Genomic DNA, 15,712 nt, shown 5'->3' with positions numbered 1-15,712 from the left:
AATATCAAAGTAAGAAATTACACCACATTCACATTCACACCTACAGCCAATTTAGTCATCAATAAGCCTACTCAACTTGCATGTCTTTGGACCGTGGGAGGAAGCCGGAGTACCCAGAGAAAACCCACGCTGACATGGGGAGAACATGCAGACTCTGTGCAGAAGGGCTCCCTCCTGGGTACGAACCAGGGACCCTCTTGCTGTGAGGCGACAGTGCTAACCCCTATACCACTGTGCCGCCCCCTTTTAAATTGATAATGTATTTCTATATCATTCAGCACTGATCACAGGTATATTTCCAAGGTTGCAATCTGAATTACTTTAAAGGGCCCACTCTCTGCGGGCTTCTCCACCCCAGGGGCCTCAATGCAATCGCACTGTCTATAATTACGCCCCTGATACAGTACTTTTCTACATTTCAGGTAGAAATATTGTACATCTTATTCCATGACATTTATCCGAAAGCTAGTTACTTTACAGATACATTATTTTTTACATGCAAAACACACAAATCATTTAATAAAATACACCACGTAACAGTAAGGTAAAGAAAAAATAAAAGTAGCTCCATGTCAACAACTGTATTCCTTGCTGCTTATCAGATCAAATCAAACTTTCTGTACAGCACAAGTCATAGCCTACATAAAATGCAACTGCAAGTGCTGAACATAAAAGAGTAAAAACATGACAAGGAATAATTAAAACAAAATAAAATATATAAGCATACGTATACTGTAATAAAATTTTTATAGTAAAAGTCGTAATTTTGAGGTAATAAAAGTTAAGGATGGATAAAAACACACTGATAAAAGCCTGGCTGAAAAGGTGTGTTTTAAATGTACTTTTAAAGATGCCCTCTCTCTGCCATCCTCATTACATGTGCATCAGTAATAGTAATCAAGCACTGATATAAATATTCATATATGATGATAAAACTCTATCACTGGCCATGTGTGTAATGAGCAAGGCTGGATAACAAACAGGGCCGAACCAAACGCAGCCTCAAAACTGCATTTCAATGGGACTTGGAGAACTGATTAACTGCAGATCATTATTATGTAGTCTTTCCAAATCTCTGTCTCCATGTGAAGTGTGGTGTGTGCACTGCACTGTATGTAAACTTGACTCAGGACACACACAATGCACAGAGGATGTTAGGTGTGTGGGGTGGTTGGTTAGTGGGTAAGGTAAAGTAAGGTAAGGTAAGGTAAACTTTAATATCCAGTAGCTGTGTGTCCAACAAAACAGTATCCAGTATCACACACTGTCAGGGGTAAATCATGGACATTAATGGTCACTGCTGGTTAAGATAAGCAATAGCACACGGGACAAAGCACAATATGGAACGCTTTGTGCTGCATTTAGGGAGGCAAAACCTCCGCCCTGATGGAAGCATCTACATGGAGGGGATGTTTAGAGTCTGAGACAATAGGCCGAGCTTTAGAGGTGACCCTCTCCTCCAGATACTGTAGGTTATTTAAAGTAACACCAGTGATCTTACAGCACAACTTGACCACTTTTTCCAACTTGTTCTTGTTTTTAAGGCTCAGATTACCAAACCAGTAGACAATGTTGAAAGAAAGAACGGACTCAATAAAAGCAGAGTAGAACATTTTCACGATAGTCCTATCTACATCAAAACTCTTCAGCTTCCTTAAAAAGAGTAGGTGTTGGTTTGCCTTCTTACAGATGCCATCAGTGTTCATGTCAAAATTCAACTTGTCTTCTCAAACATATTAATGTGGAGGGTAGACTTGTCACACCAATTAAGAAATTCATCCAGTACTGGGGGCCCAACAGTAAAATTTGGCCCTGTAATCAATTAATCTGGTTATATTAATGACTACTTTGAGTACCCAAGTTCAAGTTATTTACTGGCATATGCAAAACAATTATGGAGAAGCAGTTTTAGGTAATAAAATCTTAGGTGCTCATTAGAAAAAGGAATCTAAGACATACAATAATGCAAAGTTATGAGGATAAAATATAACACACATCAAATATAAGTACAGTATATATAATTGTGGTAGACTATAACTGCAAAATTAGTAAACGGTAATGTAAACAGCAATGTAGTAAATGTATAATGATGTAAACAGTAAGAACAAGTACATTAAGTGCTGTGTCACAGTATGGCAATATAATACACTGGCCAAACACATTTTGCTGATTATAATCTTCATCAGTATCATAATGCAGGACTACTTTTTATAGAATGTTTGTGTATTGTACTGAGTTTACCTACATTAAATAAAGGGTGCAGGCAGTGAAGGATTTGGCCTGTTGCCCGTTTTGATTAGCTTAGAGCGCCACCTTGTGGTGAGTATCGATAGTCACCATCAGTGTCATTTTATTCAAATTTAATACGGTTAAAAACAGCTTATTGTGTGATGAATGAACAAGATTTAAGAAAAAAAAGCAAAACACACACTTCAGTATTTTGGTTATGATGGTGTGTTTAGCTCTTGGTTTAAGCAAAATGCGCTGATATTGTTGATAAAGTAAAAATATGCGAAAATATCCACCGCTTTTCCTTTTTGTGCTGTTATTTTAACTTTATAATAAATAATAATATGCAGCTGTTGGTGCCGTTGAAGCCGTTAGGAGCCTGCGTAACCTCGCGCATGCGCAGACCGGCTCGATTTAGCAGCTGTATTTCCTGCTTACTGTTTCCACTCGTAGCGATGGCAGAAGTGAAAGCGTTCCTGATTTGTGGCGGTACGTTCACTTTTCAATTCCTATACATTTAATACTACACTCTATCTGTTATCACAGCATCTGTTAAAACGAGCCTTAAAGCTCCTGTTGTTGAAACAGTGAAGGGAAACTGATGCTGAGTTAGCTGGGACGAGCTTTAGCTGGTGATGCTTCAGTCATGAGGTTTCAGGCTGGAGGGCTGGAGAACAGACACTGTACAGCTCCTGCTCACGTTATGATAACATGTATATCTCTGTTTTATTGTTACAGTTATAGCGGCCTGCCTGTGTTCAGCGGTGCTGGCATTTGTTGAAGACCTAGATGACACGTAAGTGATGCACTCTACTGCCTCAGTGTTCCACCTTCCTGCAGCACTAAACTACAGCAATTCCTGTTCTGACATTATAACGTACTGCATGCAATGCAACTTCCGAGTACACTAACAGACTTTATGTGGGTGCAAATCAGAGTTTAGCTCAACTTACTTCTTCCTTTGGCTTTTTTCTAACTTGTGCATGTTTTGTTTAATGCAATTTTACCATATTTTAATGCTTCATCTCATTTCCAAAGGGCTACATGACTACAGATAAACAGAGGAGGGTTGTCAAAAGCAGAAGCAGGATGGGGGTAGTCTTGATTTCATGTCAGGTTTCTAGCTGCACAGTGCTTTTTAATTGGATGCTTGTGGTGAGGAAGTCTGTGGAGATTTTGTCTCTTGTGTATTTGTGTTTGCTAGATCCTCTAATTTGCCTCATTTTGTAACTGGGGGCCTTTTTCTCAACTTTCTGCAAATAATACCTTAGTATGTTCATACACACTGTCCATACTGTTCACACTGCTAACACTGTATCCAGCATAGTCATATCCACCCCTACTGTGTATTATATTTATTATTTATATTTACCAGATGCATGTGCATTACTTAGTCTGCACTTTGCATCTTATTTGCACCTCTGGTTAGACCATATTATTGTCTCAGTACCTGACAGAGCGGAATCTAGTCTAACAACTGCTCTCATGTTCACGTAACTTGAATAGTAATTGTTCTTCTGTCTGTTACAGCATTATTTTCAGGTGTTTAACATGCAACATGCATATTTTAATGTGAGTCATTCAGTATATCACATATAATTTATTTAATTCATTCTTCTTTCTGACAGATTTAAAGACACCAGAGTGAACGATATCTGGCTGGTTGACGTGAGTCTGACATTACTCACACACACACAAACACACACACACAAACCAGTCTGGGTCCATTCAGCTATGCTTTACTTCATATCCAGCATGCCACTGTCCGGATCATCCCTTGCGGAAGTTGCAGCAGTCGGGTCGGGATGTAGGAGGGCGGGGGGCCGGAGGGGATGTGCGGGCTGCCCTCTGTGTTTGTGATTAGAGAATGAGAAGTCATGCATGCCAGGCAAAGCCAGGGGGCTTGGAGGGGTTTATATCAGAGTTTGTGTCTGGGTCCGTATAAGCAAATCAAGCATGAGCAGCCCGAGCTGCTTTCAGTCCTAGTTTGGGTCGGAGGAGTGAGTCCTTGTCTGTGGACGTTTCAGTACTGTGTCTACTGGATTTATAGACGTTACAGTGTCTCATACACACTCTGTGTTCAGAGCTTATGCACAGAGACTTATGGAATATTTTCAGGTCCAATGTTCAAATAGAACTAAATTGGCCACATTCACTAGAAAGGAATTTGTTGGGGCATGAAGCTATTCTGTTAAACTGAATTACTGTATATATGCCAGTTACATGTTGTATAAGTGTCTTCTTAAAACTCCACTAATCAGTCTTTTTATAATAACAATGAATCAAATACATTTCATAATGTACAAGGTGGTGTTTCCAGTAATAAAAATCCACACAGAATAATCAGCCACAACTTAGCAAATAGTTTTAGCTTTATGACACATGAACTATATGGTTTAGTCTTACTGCTCTTGTTAGTTTTGTTGCCAGCAGAAGTAAACAGCCGTTAGCTGCAAAAACACCCCAAATGCTAAACAACAAACCCACTGTACACCACCTGCTCATCACCAAACAGCAGACAGACACAGTTAGTGACCAGCTGGTGAACATAGAGGAGCATTTAGCAGCTAAAAAGACAGATATCTCAAGCTCTTCCTTCAGGAGGAGGTGGTGACCAAAATCAGAGCTAAAATTGGTGTGTCTAAATGATATTGGAGTTACATTTGCCAGGTAGACAGAAACACTATTCCAAATGAATGATATTGTTGCTCTGGTAAATAAGTAACTGTTTGGTAAATAGTTATATAATAGCATATTGACTTAAAAGGTGATGGTAGGTCACTGTTGTGTTCACAGCATGTCTCTGTTCTCCCTAGGTGGCCAAAAATCAGCTGTAACAGTTTTAAAATGTTATAAAGAGCCCTTAATTTGATCCTAACTAGCAGCAGTGCGTCAAGATGAACCTAGCAACTGCATCACAGTGTTGTCAGTTTGCACTTAAAGAATCCATACCAAAGTTTGTACCCAATATCACACAGTCTTTTAAAGTAGAGGTAACAACACAGCTCAAAACAATCATTTAGATCCATTTCAGTAGAAGCATGCAGCACTAAACTACAGCAATACCAAATATTTCATGTGGTTGGGGTGCTTTTAGAACTCCCATTGTCAAATAAAGTGAAAGTTAGTTTGGTCAGTGTGGTATTATCAACCCAGTTGCCAGAAAAAATGTTGGTGTTGTATGTTTGTATTCCTGCAAACCATGGATATGTTACATTTTTACGTTATAATGTAGCAGATACATTTAAACTTATAATTTCAACACCACTGTGTTTAATGTGGTTAGGTTTAGACACAAAAAACACTTGGTTATGGTGGGGAAAAGATCATGTTTTGCCTTAAACTACCCAGTTTCGGAGGTACTATCCCCGCTGGAAAAACAGCGTCTGGTCACTACAAAACACTGTCATTTGGTTCCTAAAAAGTTGCTGGAAATGCAGCAGTGATTTGCTGAAGCACAACTGGTTTTGTTGTTTGGTGGTCTCGAACATTGATCTGCAGTGGTCTGCCGCTGGGCAGGTGACTTGCCAAGAAGACACACCACCCACTATCTGCTCCGCCACCTAATGACAACGTCAGCTCATATACTGTGTTGATATGATGCATGTGAAACGTGCAAATATAACGTATTTGTGGTTTGCAGAAAAATACAATGCCAATATTTTCTTCATGCAGCTTGCCTGAGTATTATCCATATTCTTAGATGAAATGGAAAATCAAAAATGAAATGAAAATTTGTTTTTTAAAAACACACTCAGAATGAATTACAGTATGTATGAAGATGATGTGGGATTATAAAAAAACCCCTTAGATTTGGTTATTTATTATATAGATAATGTTATATTTTGTATGATTAAACATTATATTGACTACATGTTGCACATGATCTAAAGATTGCCTCCTTCTCCTGGTTATTTTCAGTTCTATGCGCCATGGTGTGGCTACTGCAAAAAACTAGAGCCAGTATGGCATGATGTGGGAGTCGAGCTGAAGAGCTCCGGGTCACCGGTCCGCGTGGGAAAGATGGATGCCACTGCTTACTCTGGTGAGTAAACGATGAAGCACTCCAAGGTCTTCCCTTGGAGCCAGTTTGTCCCCAGGTGATTATTCCATGTGCTGGAGACAAACATAGATCATCCTAATTGACTGTGTTGTTCAACAACATGATAACGCCGTGTGTGTAACAGGCCTTCAGGTCTGAGGTCTTAAAAGCTCCGTAAACAATGTTGAAGATAGATTTTAATTTTTTTTTATTTTGACATTATCATGATATCTCAATAATATTGTTATGTATGTATTGGCCACAATAGTCATATAGTGAAAGATTACAATAATCCTCCATTAAATTATGTAGGCTGTCCTTTAGGATTAATTCATGGACATATATTATTTAAGATATTGAATAACAGACTAAAACCTTGTTTGTATTCCACTGGGCTTTTAAAGGAATGATTCAACATGTTTGGAAATATGCTTTTTAGATTGTAGCACAGAGTTAGATTGAGTATAGTAATTATAAGGGCACAGCTAACAGCCGGTTAGTGTTGCATAGCATGGCTTCTTTTTTTTTTTTCCCTATCAATTTTCTGATCTAACTACCAGCAAGAAAGGAGACTGTCCCCAAAATACGACCACATAGGTCGTATAATTAGGTTGTATTACTACCCATATTTACATTTATTATTAGGCAGCGACCTCCAGTGGCCATAGTAATTATGAGGAGAGGGAAGGGGGGGATTCAGGTGATGCAGTATAAAGAACAAGACAGTCTGCGTAGGATGGAGGACGGTGAATGGATGGTTCAAACAAAAACAGGACTTTGACCCAGGAGACTGATGTGTGTGTGTCCCTTGTGAGACCAAGAGTCAACATTGAGTTTTGTTGTTTTTTTGCTTACTTCATGTACTTCAGGGAATTTATGTCAGTTATATTGTTATTAAACGGATGTTATGTAACAAACATATTTTAACCCAAAACTTGATCTTTTCATAAACCTAACCAAGTAGGTTTGTTGCCTAAACCAGCATTAACCATGTGTGTTTTTAACACTATAGTGAGCATTAAACGGTTACTTTGGTATTTTTCAAGCTGGACCCTATTTTCCCTTGTTTTTGTGTCTAAGAGACTAATCGGAAAAACAATATTTGAAACTGAGCGAGACCGCTGAAGCAAGCTGCATGTAACCACGTCTGGCATTTGTGCACTGAATGTATCTCCACTAAAAGTGTTATTATTAATCTAAGTGTTTGACAACATTATGGAAAGAATCCCTTTGGTTAAAGAGTAAGTTTTTTTGTTTAACCAGAAACAGCCCTGAAACCACCAACACCAAACCCCCCAGACTCCGTTTATATTAACAGTGATTTTAGTGTGTGCAGAGCCAGCATATTTTCACATCTAACTTGGTGAGTTAAGGGTTAATTTAACCAAACCAGATTTGGTGATTGTTTAATAAGTGATAACAGGAACCAAGACGGCTTTTGTGAGTTTTATGTTGTTTCCATCAACTTTGAATGAAGTGTGTTTCGCGATTATAAAATTATGGTTTATTTAAATGGAGTCTGGTGGGTTTGTCAAGAGTGATTTTGGGGGTGTTTCTGTTTAAACAGGATCTTACTCTTTAACCAAAAGGTCTCTCTCTGTAATGTTTTCAGATAATTAAAATAACAATCTGAGCCTGTCAGTGGCAAAACAAGCACTTTTATTGGACGTACATTGATGGTACATAATTGCCCATTTCAGGGCTGCTGGCTGCAGCCATCTTGCTCAATACTGGACCGATTTCAAAATCGTTGTTCCCATCATTCACTTGGACACAAAAACATGGGAAAATAAGGGTCCAGGTTGAAAAATACAAAAGCTACCTTCAAGCGGTCTTATATGTCGTTTTTGTGTTGATCTCCTGACACCGGTAGGGATGCTAATTTAGGAAACAGCCCTGTGGGTCATATTAGAGGGTAGGAACAAACAGCCTATGTGGTTGTATGTGTTGGAGGACTTGTTGCAAGAAAGAGAATATGTACATATGCACATATTCCAAAATTATTCCTTTAATCATCAGTCATTTTGCCAGTTAAACAACAAGACTCTTAAGACCTTCAAAGAGAAAGACGGTTTTTGAGATATTTATATTTTTTTATGTGTAAGATGCTGTATTTGTTTTCTGTGTTGCAGGAATGGCATCAGAGTTCGGTGTCCGCGGTTACCCCACAATAAAACTGTAAGTGACACAAACTTCTGTAAACATCATGTTGAGCTTAAAAGCCACAGTTGATTCAAAACATTTGCTTTGTGTAATCATATATGAATGAAGATGTAACCCTGAACACTTTAAACGTTGCCTTTTTGCTAATTGCTGTAATTTTCATAACCACTCAGTGCAGCTTTGAACGGGCCTAAAGAAATCCATATAAGATTAAAAGGCTTATTGAATTTACTATGGACCTACAGGGTCTGGACACAGTGTAATAATTAGTCCAATATAATATATCTGCAGATAACACTGTTTCTGTGAAGCCTCTAGTGTTAAGCATTTGTTAAGCTTGTGTCAGAGAGGCATTTAAAGTCATTTTTGAGCGTTCTAATTCATAGTCTGTATTGTGTTATTATCAGGATCCTTTGACTTCACCGCTGTCTTTTTTCCCTTTGAGGTTTGGCCTGTTGAGATGCCGTTAGATGACTTATTCAGGAGGGAACAAGGTGTTGTTGCTGCTTCTTTAAGCCATAACTAAGGGACACACTCTGTTCACACCTTTAAAGCTTAAATTTGATTAGGTGCAACACTCTTCGGTGCTGTTGATTCTACATTTCTTGCACAATAAACTGATTAAAATCAGCTTTAGCAATCTAAATGCTCCTCTTATATTTTACTTTTTTTCCCCCAGGTATTTCCTAAATCCACTTCCGAACTATCAGCTGATTTTCCCATATATCTCAGTACATTTTTTTCATTTTTTCATATAAAATAAATGAGTTTAGGTAGACGCCAGCTGCTCAACAGCGGAGCTCATGTTGACTTGAGAGAAATGATCATCCTACAAAGCAGACTTTCCTCCATGTATTTGAAACAGAATCATTTATCTGCACGCTGCCATAATAGGCTCCCCATTTAGTTTCATCAAGCTCATTTGGAAAACTGCCACAGGATCACGGCAGGGTTCATAACATTAAACCAAGCAAGTGATGAAACATCCATCGGAGAACATGAGATACCTCCCTGGGTGACAGAGGGAGACTTGATTTAGAGTTCTGTTTCCCCCTGAGTTCATTAAGCCCTGTGGGCTGATGCAACCTTAGAAATCCTTAATGCATTCTGCTTGTTGTAAGAGTTCAACTCGAGCAGTTTCTTTTGCTGGAACTTAATTAGGGACACTCATTTGTTCTGTTTTGTTTTTTCATTTAAGGTGAGAGGATTTAGATTAAGTTGACCTTTGTGATGAAGCAGCTTTTCCTGATAGATTTGCTGTTTCATCAGAACATCTTGGAAGAGACAGGCTGCCGTTGCTAGGATGTCTGACACAGACTTTAATAGTGCCAAAGACAGATGTTGTCTTTAATGGGCTGAAGTAGAGCAGCAGCTAAGGATTGTCTCTGACTGTTTATTAGCTGTTTAGTCTATGAAATGTAAAATAGTTTTAAGGTGACGGCTCCACATGTTGTGTTTTTTTTGACTAACAGTCCCAAACACAAAGACATTGTGTTTACACTCAGTGGACACAGTGTTAGGTACACTTGCTTGTCGATGCAAATATCTGTTCTGCCAAACATTTGGCAGCAAGTCAATGCAAAAATGTGTGCAGACTTGGTTGAGAGGTTCAGTTGTTGTTGTTTGAACATCAGAATGGAGATGAAATGTGATCTAAGGGCGCATTCACACCAGGATAGTCCGGGGGACTCGGTTCGATTGGGCGGGGAATGCCGAAAAATGTCACACCTTCATTTGGTTTGGTTCGCATCCACACTGCACTTTCTGAAGCGGATCAAACCACCTGGACAGCGTCACGCAGTTACAACAGCTGCTCGTTTGGGGGTGGTATTGCCCGAAACAACGTCTGACCAGGAAGAAAAAAGGCATGAGGAAGAAGAAAACCCTGCTCATCGATTGGCCGGGACTGAAAACGGAAATCCTTCCCCTTAAGCCGGATTAGTCACCACAAAAACAATGGAGCAACACCAAATTTATGCAGTCTTGGGGTTTTTTGTTTTTACTTTGGTGTTCAAACCTAATATTTTTTTTACCTCTGCTTCTCCCGGTTCACACTGTAGGCTTTGTTTTTTTTCTTCCCAAAATGCACTGTGCGCTAAGTCACTTCCTCTCTTTGGTTCACTGGATAGTCCGTTTGCATTTCCCTCTGTAAGTGAACCACACCAGGGTTCACTTGCAAGTGAACCGAGACCCCCAGTTTTTAAGCAGACCAGGGTTCGCTTGTTTGGTCGACACCAGAGTTCGAATGAGCGTTCACACCACTCCAAACGAACCGAACTTTCCGTGGAAGTGGACCAGGGTTCGTTTAAAGCAGACCAGATAGCGCCAGTGTGAATGCGTCCTAAGTGGCAGACCGTAGACTGATCGTTGGTACCAGACAGCGTGGTATGAGTAGTTGGTTCCACCAACATGACAATGAATGTATTCAGTCTATTCCAGTGGCCTCCAAAGTCACCAGGGGCCTCATCTATAATTGTTGCGTGTGCCCAAGACAGAGCCTGAAAAGGGCATATGCCATTTCTCATGTTAGAGTTAGGATCTCCAAAAAACAAATTTGACAGGTGAATGGGGGCACCTTTATGGAAACTCTGACCCATGCATACAAACATGTTGGAGACAAATTGGCGACGTAGATGGTGTGGTGGTGAATTGAAGCCACGTCGTAGAAATGAAATGTGAGGGGATTCAAGACGATTCCTCTCAAATTCACTTCATATCACGTTACCTGTAGATCCGCTTTATCATAAACATTGAATCCTGCAGTGTTATTTGTGCTTGTGCTGGTGAGCCATGGCTAATCCATGAGCACCTTTCAATTATATAACACACAAGACAACTCAAATCTCAAATCAAAGTTTGCTCAGTATTTCATCAGCGCTGGCGCACTATCACATTCCCCACCAGCGGAGCACAGAGGAGGGGCCCGGACTGTATGTTGCTGACACTCGTGGTCAGATGTTGAAATGCTAGGATGATGCCAGGATGTGGCAGGTGGCAGGATTCAGGATAGTCTGTGCTTCCTGTCCCCGATATGAAAACAGTCATTAACTGATGAAATAATCATCATCAGTTAGAGAAATACAAGATAACATCAAATAGCTTTAAATAATTGCAGAGCAGAGCATCAATAGATTACAATAATATCTTTTAATAGTGTGCATTAAATTGCCAAGTATGATTTTAGTTTTCGTATTGATTTTTGTGTGTAAAATTGCTGAAGAGAACACGACTGATGTCAGGCGCACATAATTATGGCGTAATTTATAGTGAAGAGCCATTGACCAGCAGGCTCTCTTCATGCATAAACATTTATGTGGTGCTTTGTATTAACCAGTTGTAGTTGAATGTGGGCGTGTAGAGGCCGATCCACGTGCAGCAATTCAGAGTTGATTTGGGATTTATGAAAGGAAATCTCGCAGGTGTTCCAGAGAAAGTAGCCAGTGAGCATATGAAACAGAGAAAAGCAGCAAATGTTGACATTTGAGGAGCTGGAACCAGTTAATATTTGCCATTTTTGCTTGATTAAACAACAAAAACGATCGAATATCAAATTGGTTGCTGATTCATTTCCTGCCTATTGACTAATCAAACAATTTATTTGAGCTGCAGCCTCAGCTGTAGCGTTCTTCCTCCTACTGCTCACTGTTTGAGGCTTTTCAGACAAACCAATATCCTGAATGCAAAGTTCAATGTCATGCAGTTGATTTCCATTTCATTTTAATTTTCACATGAATGTCTTCACCCAGCAGCAAATTAACAACACAAAATAACCGATGGTACCGAATGGTTTCACATTTAAATTGACACTCTTTCACTCTTGTTTTGCTTCTGTCTCCTCGTCAGGTTAAAGGGTGATCTCGCCTATAACTACAAGGGACCAAGGACAAAAGATGATATCGTGGAGTTTGCCAACAGGGTGGCGGGGTAAGCCTTCAATCACTGCTCTGAAAGCAAATGATGTGAAACTGATAAATAAGTACAACTTCCTTTATTACAGCTGTGCTAATAAGAACCATTCCAAGCAAGCTTATCAATGTAGGCCGTGTTTGTTTCATAGCTCAGTGGGTTTCCCCCCTCCAATGCTCCAGTTTAAGCCACTGTATCAACTGTGCCTGACAGATTTTTCTCCTCCTTGAGGGAAATCGAGCTAGATCCGTAACAGAGGGGTTGATCAAAAGCTTGGCTCGGACCTCAGGGCTGCACGTTGTTGAGTCTCCACTGGGTGGCGCCACCAGCACAGAATAGAGAACAGAATATACAGAATAGTTGGGAGTCTTTCCCATCAGTTATATTAGTGTGCCATTTTTGTGCTGAATAGGATTTTACTCATTAAAATAAACTAATTCGTGTGGGTTTTTGTTTCCCTCTCCAGACCAGCCGTCAGGGCGCTTCCCAGCAAGCAGATGTTCGAGCACATGCTGAAACGACATGATGTTCTTTTTGTGTATGTCGGTGGGGAGTCTCCTCTCAAAGTAAGCATCATTTATGTCATGAATTTTATTCTGAGTACCCGACTTCTCCAGAGCTACCGCAGTGCTAAAACTGTGCATCGATTGAGTGATAGAAGCACGGCTCAGCTGCTGTTGAATCACATTTTAAACAAAGAGCAGGTTGTGTGTAATACCTTGTAGTGACTCAGCCTTTACATCTGTTTAACACTGATTTAATGGAAGCTATTGTGTACACGCTGAAAGACTCATTTGCCGTTGCAGGAGAAGTACAACGACGTAGCCTCTGAGCTCATTGTCTACACTTACTTCTTCTCGGCTTCGGAGGAAGTCTTTCCAGAGGTAACTCTTTGAATTTGCATCTCTTTGAATTTCAGAAAAATACTATAATCACTTGCGGAGTGTTACATATTGTTTCAACACCACTATTGATACTCTTGAGTATTGTGCAACCACTTGATGTTTCTATTGTTGCTAGGTTCTTGATTAAAGCAAATAATTACAATCTTTTAACATAACTATCCTCCCACAACTGCATATACAGACACCAGGCTTGCTCGCTGTCTTTGCATTATGCAAATCATTATAAGTTTCACAGTTTGCTGCAAAGCGCTACTGCCTACAGTCTTGTCCCATATTTTACAGGTGCGTGTACATTCATAGAGTAAAAATGATTTATGGAACTTGCTTTTGAATTAAGCATCTTTTTGTGTTTTCCACAGTCCGTAACTTTGCCAGAGCTTCCTGCGGTTGTAGTCTTCAAGGATGGGGCCTACTTTACCTATGATGGTGAGTGTTGTGTCACCCTGGCTTCAGCCACTGTCGTCTTGTTTCTTTCAGTCAGTCATACCACAGCTTATAAGTGCCAGTAGGGTGCTCTCTGTGTCCTGCTCCTTGTCTTTTCCCTGCTGTGATCCCTTTTTTTTCTCCAGCTGTGTTCCTCTAGTTTTCCGGTCTTTGCTGCTGTTCTTTCATCTTCCTCACCACATTGAGTTATGGTGTGCCTGGCCCATCATAAAGCACCCAGGGCTCTGCCCACTATTGTGTGTGTGGCGAGGCCAGTGATGTGTGGTGGTTTGTCTCTGGGCGGACATGCATAGCAGGCGAGGGTGGATGGGCATGAGAGACCACAGTTTAGGCCAAAGAAATCAGTGCAGAGCTGGTGCTGTATACATACAGTCATTTAAAGCCAAGAATTGAATCATTGCAGCAGCTGTCAGGTCTCTGCAGAAGGATCGTACATGACATATGAGGCTTAGAGGAGCTGCTTTTTTTCTGCTGCCCAATCCGAAGCTTCTCACCGCAACAGCGTGAGTTCACCACATTCCTCCATGATGTCTTGTATTTTGCTGCCGCTGTGGGCCCGAGCTGGGAGGCGGAAGCGGAAGGGAAGAGCATCAAGACACAACGTCAACACAAACGGGCACCAGTAGTGGCTGTTGGGCAGGTTTGGTGCGCGGTGTAGTGCACGGAGAACAAAATCCACCTTCACCGCTGTCTGCAAGCTCACATCCGTCTGCTCCACCTGACCATTACGGAAGGGAGGCTTCCTGCACCAGAACTGCAGCAGGAGAGGCTCGCCACAGCAGACGCTGATGACAAAAACTCCACATTCTGAAGAGTCCTCCAGGACCTTGATACGGAGGATGTGTCGAATGTCTAGCATTGCCATGGTGACGGCATATTAAGCTTGTCAAGGACTGAGAAGGGAAGCAGCGTGGCAAAATGACATGGCTGTGTCCTTCCTCAAATGGTGGATTTCTCCTCTCCCCTTTCAAGCCTTTAGAGCTAGTTGAAGAAAAATGCTGTAATTATTATTGGTTATTGTTGGTGGAAATGGATGAAAATAATGAGAGTGCAGCTCATTAAACACTTACCTACAATGACAGCAAAAAAAAGAAATTTCCCACTCTACATCAGAGAAAGTAGTTTGCCTGCTCTATTTTTTTACCACCTGTGGTTCTCAGCATCTGGTTTCTTTCCAGCTGTGCCGTGTTTTTCTCAGAGAACTGTTCTCACTGCAAGTCCGCCGACTGGATGTTGAATGAGGGTATAAATGAGCCCAAGGCACCTTATGTGGTTTTTTGTGACACTTACTTTGCATGATGTTCCGTCAGACACTTTTTATCAAATGTTATTTGGCTGAACTTCTGAGACACATTTGCATAGGCACCCAGTAACACTGTTTTATGGCCGACTGTAGAGTTCTGCAGGGATGATGGTTTTTCTGTAGGCTGACATGGAAGTCAGCATCGCCCTGGTTCCCACACAGAAAATAAGCTCTGTAGCAAACAAATGCTTATGGTACTTAAATGTTTCGTTCAGCAAGATAATCTTCACAAGTGAACACCACTTTTATGATTTTTGAAGTGTAAATGCAATCACCAGAAGTATAAAGCTAACAGTAGGCTGTAAATGTCCTACACTACGTTCGTATGCCTTTAGTGTCGTCACCACAACAAGGTTGAAAGCAGTGTTAGGCGTGACGACGTCTTGTATTTATGAAGTTGAGCAATGTGAAAATCTCTTAAGCTTGTGTTAAGCACAGACCTTAATTCAGGCATCGAAGCAAAAACCCATTAAAAAAACCCAGTTGATTTCAAATCAAGGGAACAGGCAGTGCTGAAATGCTGACTCATTTCCACCTTTAGGACTCATGTCTGGATGTATAACACATAATATATTTTTTATTAGCTGTACTGTTTATCCACCAGCTACAGAGGCTTGTATATTCCCAAAACATACAAGCAACCTTTATCTAGAAGCAGATTCAGAATACTTATTAGAAATTCAGAGCACTTTTGCTGTTCTCATTGTGCAGGTCTGACTT

General features: G+C 40.5%; 1 protein-coding gene across 1 annotated transcript in view; it reads left to right on the top strand.

Moving 5' to 3' along the window:
* Positions 1 to 2,609: 2,609 nt before the first annotated feature.
* tmx3b (thioredoxin related transmembrane protein 3b) overlaps positions 2,610 to 15,712 on the top strand; it is a 54,374-nt gene continuing 41,271 nt past the window's right edge. The window contains exons 1-9 of the mRNA XM_049564608.1: positions 2,610 to 2,718; positions 2,968 to 3,025; positions 3,858 to 3,897; positions 6,151 to 6,274; positions 8,404 to 8,449; positions 12,278 to 12,358; positions 12,807 to 12,906; positions 13,147 to 13,224; positions 13,605 to 13,671. Of these exons, the coding sequence (XP_049420565.1) occupies positions 2,625 to 2,718; positions 2,968 to 3,025; positions 3,858 to 3,897; positions 6,151 to 6,274; positions 8,404 to 8,449; positions 12,278 to 12,358; positions 12,807 to 12,906; positions 13,147 to 13,224; positions 13,605 to 13,671 (688 nt within the window). The 5' untranslated portion in view covers positions 2,610 to 2,624. The remainder of the gene's footprint in view (positions 2,719 to 2,967; positions 3,026 to 3,857; positions 3,898 to 6,150; positions 6,275 to 8,403; positions 8,450 to 12,277; positions 12,359 to 12,806; positions 12,907 to 13,146; positions 13,225 to 13,604; positions 13,672 to 15,712) is intronic.

This window comes from Epinephelus fuscoguttatus, linkage group LG21 (assembly GCF_011397635.1).
Source record: "Epinephelus fuscoguttatus linkage group LG21, E.fuscoguttatus.final_Chr_v1".
Classification (NCBI taxonomy): Eukaryota; Metazoa; Chordata; class Actinopteri; order Perciformes; family Serranidae; genus Epinephelus; species Epinephelus fuscoguttatus.
The sequence above is the reverse complement of the archived record's forward strand: the minus strand, read 5'-3'. Positions and strand labels throughout refer to the sequence as shown.